The sequence below is a fragment of the Vigna unguiculata genome, chromosome 9 (assembly GCF_037176805.1).
Source record: "Vigna unguiculata cultivar grain cowpea cultivar isolate G323 ecotype 2 chromosome 9, ASM3717680v1, whole genome shotgun sequence".
Taxonomy (NCBI): Eukaryota; Viridiplantae; Streptophyta; class Magnoliopsida; order Fabales; family Fabaceae; genus Vigna; species Vigna unguiculata.
In genome coordinates, this window is record NC_140800.1 from 32,160,612 (window position 1) to 32,172,881 (window position 12,270).

Below are 12,270 nucleotides of genomic sequence, written 5' to 3' on the forward strand. Positions count from 1 at the left end.
AGCTAATGCAGATATTACATGGGAATTAGAAGAAAAAATAAGAGAAATTTATCCTCATTTATTTTAGTAAATAAAAACAAAATTTCGAGGACGAAATTTTTATAAGAAGGGAAGAATTGTAACATCCATAAATTTTATAATACAATTTATTAATATCACATTATTTACAAATGTTTTATTTTATTAGAAATAATGATAGTAATATATATATATATATATATATAGAATAATAATAATAATAATAATAATTAATAAGTAATACTATAATGATGATAATAAACATTTAAATAAAATGATAAAAATATAAAGATAAAGAAATTAAGATAATTCTTTTTAGAAAAAAAAAATAATTATAAAGAATATATATATATATATATATATATATATATATATATATATATATTTTATGATAGGTTTTAAGCTTCTAGATCTTTATTAAATGAGCCTAAGTAGAATGTTATAATATATATATATATATATATATATATATATATATATATATATATATATATATATATGAGTTTTATTCCTTTGGATGCAGAATGCAAGGAATATAGTAATAGCACTCGTGCTTGGCTAATCACGTTGAACGTTGTTGGATAAACCTTAAGTACATAATGTTAGAACATTAAATGTTGGGAGCTTCGGATAAATGGAGATAAACCAAATCAGAACGAAATCTAAAAGCAATTGAATGCAAAATTATATCTATATATGTATGTATAGATTTAGATGGCTATAAATAATGGAGATTCAAAGCTGAAAGAAAACAAAAGACAGTGAGAGTGAAAGGAAGCAGAGAAGTGAAAGATAAAAAAACAAAACAACGAAGGCGTTAAAAAGAGAGTATATGAGGGAAAAACTGTAAATAAATAATACTTTTTCCCCTTGTAGTATAGGAAATATAAGATGTACTAAACGGTGTAAATATAAGATGCATATAGTATTGTGTGTGTGTATATATATATATATATATATATATATTTGAATATTTGATGTATAATTTTGCTTTTAAATTTTATTAGTATATTATAGGAAATAATAATAATTAGAAAAAAAAAGAAAAAAAAATTGTCGTCACATACTACAATATAAAAATTTAATATAATTGTCATGAATATTTTTTATCACCATCCAACATATAATGGAGTTCAAAAGATCCAAAATCTATGTCAAAGTTTTATTATTATGCTTATTATTTGTTCTTTGCGTCATTTTGATCAAGTGATGTATTATAACTTTTGTTAGTGTATAAAAAAGACATTGATTAGAATTTAAGAAATTGAAGTAAACAAACATTTAAAATATATTTTAATTTAAATATTTAATTTTCTTTTACATTTTTTTTTTAAATATTTTTAAATTTTATCAACTAGGTTTCTTTAATGTTTGTAAATTTAATAAATATTTTGGTTCTAATAAACTTTTATTTGGTATTCTAATTTAAAATGTAAACAATTATAATTTATTTCAAAGTATTTGATATTGAAGAAACAATCATCCTCTTAAATATTTGATAATATTATGTTTCTTTTACCGTAATTTTTTATTAGTTTATAAAAAAATTAATTAATTAATATTGAAGTAGTAAGAAAACGGGTATGGATATGGGTATTAGGTTATACTCGTTACCCAGTGGGGATGGGGATGAGACAAAAATTTGATACCCGTTGGGTTTGGGTATGAGGACGGGGATGAATCTTTTTTATGGGGATTAGTATGGAATAGCGAAACCCGTTCCCGCTCCGCCGGTTGCCATTCCTATTTAGAATTCATGATTCAAAAGCTTCCTAGGAATATTACTTAGTAACATTTGTTGTTAATAAACGATCATGGAAAATTGAGTTTATTAGTCAATATTTTATGGTTTGGAAATTTGAAATGTTTTGTGAAGAATAATGCAATTCCAAATTTAAAATTTATTAAGAAATCAATTTTATAAAACTAGTTTATAAAGTATGATTTACACTCATTTATATATAATTTCAAATGTGAGACTAAATATTTTGTTAATAACTTGATAATAGATAATAATATAGATCCAACAAATAACAAATCTAGTTAGAATAAACATTTCAAATTATTATGACATCATCTTAATTAAAAAGTAAATTTTAAATTCAATTAAACTTTACCAAATTAATTTAAAAATACCATATTATGTATTATAAATTTAATTTATTTATAATCGATAACTTTTACAAAATTAGAACATATTATGACATATTTTTTTTATTAAAAATGACTTTTTAACATATTATATTATTGTATATTATTAACTTGTGTTTTTTATAATCATTACTTTTTTTTTTTCAAAATAGAACAATATTATCTCTCCAATTTGAGACCAAATTTATTATTTGTGATATTTTTTATTAAAAATAATTTTTTAACATATTACATTATAATTTTTTTTTATAAAAGTTGATTTATATAAAAAAAATAAGAAGTGTTATTGTCTTGATTTCAATTTAGTCCTATATATGTCTATTTGATTTAATTTAGTCCCTTTATTATTTGTATTAATGGTATACTGATATATTTTATTAAAAATGACTTTTTAATATATTACATTATAAATTTCTTATAAAAGTTGATTTATATCTAAAAACCGGTGTCATTGTATTGATTTCAAATTAGTCCTTATATATGTGTCTTTGATTTTCAATTTTGTCTTTACTTATGTCTCTCTAATTCAATTTTATCCCAAATTTTATTCAAAATAGAGCAATATTCTTTCTCTGATTTTTGAGCCCAAATTTATCATTTGTATAAATGTTTACTAATATTTTTTATGAAAAACAACTTTTTTAACATATTATATTATTGTATATTATTAACTCATGTTTCGTTAATCATTTCTTATTTTTCAAAATAGAGCAATATAATCTTTCTAAATTTAGACCAAATTTATTATTTGTATAAATATTATATTTATATTTTTTATTAAAAATAAATTTTATCGTATTACATTAATTTTGTAAACATATTTATACTTAACTAGTTTTAATCTTATTAAAAAAATATAGATTAAAAATATTTCAGTTATTAAAAATAATTGGGATAAAATTGGATGAAAGAGATATAAGAACTAAAGGAATCAATTTTTTTACTTTTTATCATAATCTTTCTAATATAAATTTATCACCTCTTACCTATTTAGAAAAAATAAAATTTATATTCACAAATCACAATTATCACAATGCAAAACATAACAAAACTCATACTACTTTAATTAAATAAGCAATACTGTATAAATTCAAAACTTAAAAAAGAAATACCATAGGTAGCGAAAAACACAAAATCCCTAAATTTCATAATTAAGGATTATAATAATTTAGGAAAAATTATAATTAGGGTTCATACCAATTTCATAAAAGAATCCTTAAAATCATAATTAGGGGTTATATTAATTTGGGATAAACTTAATTTGGAAGAAACATCCTAAAATGAATCATAAACTAACATACATAAATCATAATAAGATACTAACACTGATTTGTGATAGATAATGCAAGAATGTATACATGAATCTCAATCTATGTGTTTCCAACCTCTATTTCCCAACCTTTGTATTTATCTCTCTTCACAGACTTTCATGATAATTTACATGATGGAAAGATCTTATAGTTAGAAAAAACCCTAATTTTTTTTATAAATTAATGTCTCTATTAAAATTTTTTATTTTATCTTTTATTATAATTTTCCATAATATAATTTTAATATAAATAATATATAATATAATTTTAAAAAATATATAAATATATATAAAAAAAAATTCAAAAAAAAAATGGGGAGTCGTGGCTCTCCTGTCACATCCTAGTTCCGCCAGTACATATAGAAACTAAAAAAAATGACAATGATATTTGAATGTCACTAACACAACATTGTCCTATCACGTGTTATATCAAGAACTTCACACGTGATAATAAAATCTTTTATACAAAAAATAAAAAAATCATATATATATATATATATATTTGTTTCATGTAATGTTTATATGTTCAGTTAGGTAATGTATGCAATTCTATATAATGTTTATTTATTTAATAGTTTACGCTTTATATAGTAGCAGTTTTTGTGTGGGTACATTACATAAAAGACGCTCCTTAAAGATTCGGAGGAAAAACAATGGAGACGCTACTGTAAATGGTAAAAAGGAAAGGTAAAATTTCTTTTCTAAATATCGTTAAAGATATTTTCATCCGTATTCATCAAATTGTCAAACTTTGAGATAGTGGATTAATTGAACCAAATCATTTAATTTGAAAAGAAAAAATTGTAGTTTTTTAGTTTTTCTTAATCTACTGTTAACATATAGAAATTTGTATATAATAATAATATTCTAAAATTACCATGTTTTAAATATACTTTTAACAATTTTGGCTACAGCGCCTGGTTTCTGCAAATTTCAGTTGCAGTATTTTTGCATCCAGGACAAGGGAGGAACATGGATCTGCTAAATCTTCACTCCTCAACCAGACAATGTACATGTAACAATACAAGGTTTTTACTAAACAACAATATATTGTGTTTTGGAATCCCAATACCTTGACGGGTTCTTCATAACTTGTTCTGTCTCACCAATTGAAAAGGTCTTGGATGATAAAAACAATACATATATGTGCTACAGAACATTATAGCGATTCAAAAACCTACTGCATAAGTCATTGCCATAGGGAACTGCAGTCAAACCCTAATTACCTTGTCCCGAGAAAGAAAAAAAAAAGTTTTCAGCACTACTAGGAGTTGTCTAGTGCCTCTTTTCCAGAATCTACATCATTTGCAATTAACGAAACGAAGAAAATGCTTCTGTAATTTGTAAAAAAGAAAGAAAGAAAAAGGGTCATATATCATATGTATCCCATTGTCAAATGACAGTGACAGTGAATAAAGAATGAAAGGAGTGTTTTAAAAACCACTTTCCTATTTGAGATGCATTCTCTTACGTAACAAAAATCATAAAATTTCATTTTTTTTTCTACGTTTTGTAAATTGAACGCTGTGCTCAAATCAAAGATCACAGTATAAAGCATGTTAGCAAAAGCAAAATGATGTAAAGAAGAGTAGTGTGGGACTCTGTTACCCTCACATGAGCCCTTGAGATATTCAATCTGGGAAGAGTGGAATAAATGAGATGATGAGAAAGCCAATGCATTTAGGTTCCATTGGGCCCAACAACGTTTGTGTTAATTTATATCTATCTGCATTAGGAAAATAGGGACAACTCATTCACTGCTTCCCACATATGCACATGCTTATCCTACACCTAAAACCTTCTTTTCCTTTTTTTGTTTCGAGGGGGAGAATAATAACGAATTAATGGATTACAATATGAGGCAGAAACCTAGAGAACTGTGTAAAGGTGTTTTTTTCAGTGTCGTGGGGGTGATAAATAAGGTGAAAAGAAATAAGTGTAGAAGACACTGAACTCAAACTTGCATCATCCTCTCTTGTTTTCTTTCAAACAAACTACATGGTTTTGGAACAGGCCTAACTAGCTGGCCTAAATGGAGGAAAAGAACAAACAGTGTCAAATCGTGTATTCAATTCATCATGGTTAAATTCTTGGGAGAATCCTGTGGAAATAAATGTGAGGTAGGTGAAATAGTATGGTTCAATGGTCGAGGTGGAAATGCAAGGAGAGTGCAAAATTTTGCTTCTTTTGTAAGGTGAAAATGAAAGTAGAGACACTGAAGAGAAGAAACAAATACTCAGAAACTTACATATAAAATTAGATTGTTTTGGTATTTAAAATTAGGTTAAATCATTCATCATAGTACCAACTTTGCGATTAAAATTACAATATTTATTCACATTCTCAGTTGATACAGCCCGTCAGGTACTAAATTATGCAATCAACTAGAACAATATTAAGACTAAATAAAGTAAATTGCACGTTCAAATATATTATAAACCACTAAAGATATATATATAGACACACAATTATGAAAAGTACTTAGAATAGAAGAGTAATTGGAAAAAAGAAAAAGCAAAGAACATGGGAAGCAATATAACACCGAAAAGTGAGCTTCTATTCCGACAGCATCATATCTGGTAATATTGTATAATCCAATAACAGAGATTTACTATTTCGTCGTGATCTTTTTAGGTCAGGCGTGCTCTCTGCATACACTCTTTTTTCCCATTCCATTATATGCATATGCAATGCTGGCATTCCATTATATGCACTGTTCTCGTTACATTTCAAATAAACATTTCCTTCAAAATGAGTGCTAGAATCTATGGAGTCCCGAGGCTCTGTTCACCACTTTTGACTTCTAAATTTGCACTTTATTTTATTCCACAGTTCTATCTGTCAAATTCATTTTAGCCCAACAACCACATCATTCTAACACGAAATCAGTGCAAGATCAATGTCAAACTAGAGGCAAAGAAGTGTTGTGTTTCATTTTCTTTTTCTCCCATGACAATATTTCTCTTGTCAAGTTGACCTCTTCAATTCATTTACACAACTTTAACCTAGACAACACACTATCACAGCTCAAATTATTAGATGCCATTAACTTTTTTCCTGCATTTCCCTTCACAAGAGGAATAAAAAGACATAAAAAAGAGATACTATATGTATGTGTGTGTATGTGTTATAGAGCATGCTCTCTATGCACAAGCCAAAAGCGTACGAACAAAAGATATATGGTCATTCCTAGACCTGGAAAAGCAAAAAGCTCTGAACAATAAATGTGACACCGAAACAAACAAACTAGAATATGAAAGATGAGTAATTGAGCAACAATTTTCAGGGGGGGTCCAAAATGGAACCCGGTGAAAAGGAATCCGGCATCCTAGGTGTAGCAGCATAACAAAGAGAAATCTTAAAACAAACAACTAGAGACTAAGAAGGAAAAATTACAATGGAAAGTAAACATTTTGCAACAAATATTTTCTCTCTCTCTCTCTCTCTCTCTCTCTCTTCAATAAATAAAACCGGATTCTTCTTCCCCGGATAACCCATTGTCTATCCTACTAATAAAGAAAACAGCAAGTTAATTCATCCCAATTCTTCTTGTCCTTCAGAGGGACATCTAATGAGCTCCAATATGTTAACTACCTCTCCCATGTCAGGCCTGTTAGATGGCACTTGAGAAGTACATATTAAGCCTAGCTTCATTACAGGAATGGCTTCTTCTGCTGGGAATTTCCCTTGGAGCCTCTCATCAATGCATTCCTCCACCCTACCTTCCTCCAAAGCGCTTCTCACCATGTCACAAAGTACCACCACATCATCCTCCATGTATTCCACTGGCCTCTTCCCTGTAACAATCTCCAAAACCAGGATACCAAACCCGTATACATCACACTTCTCAGTGATCTTCACTGTTTTGCAGGCAAATTCCGGTGCCATGTACCCGAGCGCACTCTGGATTTTGCTGCTCAAGACATATCGGTCAAGCATCGGTAGCAGCCTTGCGAGGCCAAAGTCTCCTATCTTTGGTTCACCATAACTGTCCAGAAGGACATTGGTTGACTTTATGTTATAGTGAATAATGTTGGAATGGTGCAAGTGTGCCAAGGCCTTGGCGGTTCCCAGAATCACATTAAACCTCTCATTCCATGAGAGGAAGTTTCCACCAGATCCTTCATGGAGATGCTTGTACAGACTACCACCAGAGACGTATTCATATATAAGAAGCTGCAGCGATGGTGTCCAATAATAACCCTCCAGTTCCACGAGGTTTTGGTGTCTGATTTTGCCTAACTTCTTCACTTCTCTTTCAAAATCTTCTTGAGACTTCACAAGGCTTGATACAGTGAGCTTCTTTATTGCAACTGAATGGCCATCTCTAAGAACGGTTTGGTACACTGCACCAAATCCTCCACGCCCAAGCTCACAGTCCTTATTAAGCAAAGCATGCGCACCAGAACTGAAATCAGGCTCACCAGAAAACATGACAAGCTTGCCAGAGTTGGCATCTGTAGTAGGGGAACGGCTGTATTCATCTCCTGCAGAAAATGTGAGGGCAGCTGCATCTCTAGACGTGGAGGAGCGAACACGGAGATTGAGAACAGTGATGCTAATAACACCAATTACAATGACAGCAGCTGCACCAATGGCAATGAGTGCCGAAATGCTGAGAATGATTCTTTTGTGACCCGAGGTTTGAGGCAATGCACCTGGGCTAACGTCAGTAGAAGTGTTGGGATTTAGAACAATAGGCTTTGGAAGCACAGCAGGACATGATTTGTTTACTGCAGCGCCACAAAGTGATGGATTGCCAGAAACAGAAGTTGGCGAAATGGTGTTGAAAAAACTACCGGCCGGCAGTTCACCCTGAAGGTTGTTGTGAGATAAATTGAAGGAAAGAAGATTGGCAAGGTTGGCCAGTTGCTTAGGAAGATTTCCAGTAAGGTTGTTGTAAGATAAGTCCACAGTTTGCAGGTTGGTAAGTTTTGCAACTGCTGCAGGTATAGGGCCACTCAGCCAGTTCTGGGACAGGGTCCTACACAACGTACCAAAAGAGAAAGGGTAAAGAAAACAAAGCAGAACCAGGGAAGTCAGAACAATATAAAAAGGAGCAGTTGGATCTCATCTTACTGTATGTTTTTTAAAAATTAATCAGGACTACAAAACCTACACAATAGCTACTATTATAATTAAGAAAAAAACAACAATGCATGAAAGTGTAGTGCTATAAACTTTAAGGCCGCACAATAGTAACAGATATTTATGTTCCAAGAAAGAAATATAGCAAATCATTAATGTCACAATGACCGTCCATTCCACAAATATAAATTATTGACATAATTTCTTCAACCTTTTTGAGTTTCCCTACTGTGCTGGGCATACAAAAGTTTAGAAGTACAAATGAACTTAACCAAGTTGTTGCTGCTTATTGTGCAAGATTAAGATAAAATACCAAAACTCCATCCCAGATTAAATCGAGGCCAAGACTTCCGGTTGTCTGGAATGTATTATGATAGGCAACACATTTCAATACAACATGGAATAAATAAATGATAATAAACAAAGAAAAGCTTCCATCAAGTGCATATGAACAATGAACAAACAGGTTGGCTTGAGTTTATATGCATTAAAGAGTATAATAACGTGAGATAAGCACCTTTCACCAAATATACAGCATGCAGATAAGTTAATTCCGTTTGATGAAAATTATGAGAGCAGCACTTGCATACCTACTGTAAATACAAGCACGTGTATGAAACGCCTAAATGAAAGATTGGTCAGGGAAAAGGAACTTACAGTGTGGTTAGCAAAGAGCAGTTCTCAATTGACGTTGGAATTTTACCAATTAGGAAGTTCTTTTTCAGTACCAGTTCTTTCAATGACACAGCTCCTCCTATTTGCCAAGGTATACTTCCATTTAGATTATTATAGCTCAAGTCAAGACTAGAACATGTTTTCAACTCACCAATTGCAGCTGGTATAGGACCCGTAAGAGAGTTATATGATAAATTCAAAACATGCAAGCTGCTTAAACCTCCAATGGCAGATGTGATTTCACCAGAAAATGCATTGTGAGACAAATCCAAAACTTCAAGACTTTGAACTGCAACTTCGGCCAAGGAAATCAAAGGGCTTTTCTTGCTACCACTTGCTCCATTTTCCGACAGCAAAACCTTGCCCAAATCTGACTTGAAAATCCACAATGGAAGCCCCCCGGACATCGAATTTCGGCTGACATCCAACACCAAAAGTTTCGTGCAATTAGCAATAGACTCAGGCAGACTACCAGTGATACCATTCCCAGAAAAATTCAACATCTTCAATGACTGAAGATTTCCAACAGAGTTTGGAATCCGACCAGTAAGTGCATTGTTTGAAAGGTCCAACGTCTCAAGACCTCTCATCTCCCCAATCCACTCAGGAAGCTCTCCAGAAAAAGCATTCCCTCGTAAACTAAGGTAACCACACAGCGTAAGTTCCTTGAAATCACCAGGAATACTGCCAGAAAATGAATTATTCCCCAAATCAATGGACCTCAAAAGCGAACAGCTCCCAAACCCAGCAGGAACATTCCCAGTCAACCGGTTCCTAGCCAAGCTAACACTCCTTAAATTCTTCATGGCCTCAACCCCCTTAGAAATCTCTCCCTCCAACAAGTTATCAGACAAATCCAGGGACCTAAGGGCACTCAAAGACCAAATCCCAGAGGGGACAGAACCAGAAAACTGGTTATTAGAAAGGTCAATAGCAGCAAGAGCAGAACACTCCCCCAAAGTAGAGGGAATGGACCCAGAAAACCTGTTCCTGGCCAAGGAAACAGCCCTGAGAGACCCACATTGTCGGAAAACATCCTCAGACACCTCCCCTGAGAGACTGTTGCCACTCAAGTCAATGACCCTAAGGCTATCTATTCGTGCAATGTTGGAGTTTATTCCCCCAGTGAGGTTGTTGTTCGCCAGAGAAAGCTTCCTTAGAAACTGCAACCTTTGCAACCCTCGACCTATTCTCCCAGATAGAGAAAACCCATCAAGGTTAATCTCTACCACTCTGTTGGATCTAGGGTTGCACTTCACCCCAACCCAACCACCCCCACACGCACTCTCATCGTCCTCACTCCAAGACGCAAGCTTCCCCTTCGGATCTCGTATGTCAGCTTTGAACACAATCAGCCCCAAAACGTCGTCGTTCAGAGAGGGGTTCACCGCCGTCACCGCCACAAAAACCACCTCCAACAACCACACAAGAAAAAGAAAACCTCTCATGCTCGAAAATAACGCTCGCATTTTAGAGCCCTAAACGCCCATGTGAAATTGAGCTGGGGAAAACAAGTAAAGAGGGCCAAAGCCTCCGAATTTGGATAAGACAACCAAATCCCAAAACCCAACTTCAGATTAAGCTCTAACCAAAACAAAAAGAAAAAAGAAAAAGCAACCTTTTTTTTTCAGTAACGGCTAGACTTGAGTTAGGGAGAAAAAAAGGAATGGGGCGGAACACAACGCCGCAGTGGCATTTGTGACTGAGGGAATTAATGGAAACGTATCGAATAACAAAAAAAAAAGTAACTGAAATAAGGAACGGTCACTGAAGACAAAGACTGCACACCGAATCCTAAACCCCACTTCGCAAGTAAGGTACTTTTTTCCTCTAGGGAAGCTTCAGAGTGAAACAAAGCAGAGCAGACGAAAAAATCAGCAGCGAGTGTAGCAGAAGACTCGATCCATAAACAGTGAAATGTGGGAACAGAGTATATGGAGTTCAACTGAAGAGTTACAAAGCAGAAACGGAAAATAGATTTTCCGGCGAGTGTGAGCGGAAGTTTCTCGCCGGCGTCAAAGTAACGTCTCTCACACTCTCTCTCTCTCTGTTTTTTTCTCTCTCTGTAGTGTCTCTCTCTGCTTCCACACACAGTCCACACACACAAGTAATATTCAGTTTTTATTAACGGCAAAAAGGGTCCCCTGTGGTAGATAGGAAAATAAATTACGACAAAGCCACGTGGCATACCATGCCGAGGTTCCGGTCCTACGTGTTTGCCATGTCATCATACTCTGGTATGCTTTTGACATGGAGGCTGACCTGGCTTTCCATTTTCCGACACTGCCCTTTCCTCTGCAGCTTTGTCTTTAATTTAATTTTTTTCTTAAATAAAAAGTGTTAAAGATGTCACTTGGCCATGATTTTCTTTTAGAATTAGAAATCGTTGGTGGAAAACAGAGATATTACTTTGTTTTTTCCTTTACACCTTTGTGCGCAGAAAGGAATATTGCTACTTGTATTGACAACAATCTTTCTTTCAGTTACTATCTCCAAAAACGCTACACGTGATTGCATCAATACATACTGTTTTTTCACTTGTCTCAATTATGTAATTTCTTTTGCTTCTTAAATCATTTCATTCAAGATCTTCACACTCTGACCACTGTCAAAGCTTAAGTGGGTATTCCTGAATTTTCTCTCTCTTCAATAACTTTAAAAATGAGAAACCATAATTAAATACATGGTTATTTCATATTGTAAAGGAATGAACTTGACACATGGTATTATTAATAATAATGATAATTAGTATTATGACAACTACCAGGAGAAAACTGAAAGAGTAACATAAATGAAAGAGGGAAAATGTAAAGAAGCTAAAGAATCGTGGTTAAGCAGTGGAAGAAGAGTTGAAGTTAATAATGTGAAAAAGTAGTGTTGTGTGGATGGAGTAATATAGGAAAAGAAGAAGGGCATTTTGTAAAGAGAAAGTTAGTTGAGTTGGGAAGAAGGAAAAAGAAAGGCAATAAAGAGAAGTTGGTGGCAATGGTTGGTGGTGCAATTAAAGAAAAGAGAGAAAGGTGGTGGAG

At 32.8% G+C, this 12,270-nt stretch overlaps 1 protein-coding gene across 2 annotated transcripts; it reads right to left on the minus strand.

The window, feature by feature from the left end:
- Positions 1–6,705: 6,705 nt before the first annotated feature.
- On the minus strand, positions 6,706–11,342 carry LOC114162701 (Leucine-rich repeat protein kinase family protein). Of its 2 annotated transcripts, XM_085666579.1 has the most exons (3): positions 9,393–11,342; positions 9,224–9,320; positions 6,706–8,462 (listed from the first exon to the last, which is right to left on the minus strand). In XM_085666579.1, the coding sequence occupies exons 1-3, from the start codon at positions 10,708–10,710 to the stop codon at positions 7,013–7,015; spliced, it is 2,865 nt and encodes a 954-aa protein (XP_085522705.1). In that variant the 5' UTR covers positions 10,711–11,342; the 3' UTR covers positions 6,706–7,012. The 2 variants fall into 2 exon arrangements, with proteins under 2 accessions (XP_085522705.1, XP_027902460.2); XM_028046659.2 differs by having other exon boundaries at positions 9,224–11,341.
- Positions 11,343–12,270: the final 928 nt, after the last annotated feature.

Coding starts and splice junctions, on each gene's coding strand:
- LOC114162701 (XM_028046659.2), bottom strand. CDS start 10,710: ATGCGAGCGTTATTTTCGAGCATGAGAGGTTTTCTTTTTCTTGTGTGG. Junction 8,463..9,223: donor TGCTCTTTGCTAACCACACT/GTAAGTTCCTTT, acceptor TACGTTGTGTAG/GACCCTGTCCCAGAACTGGC.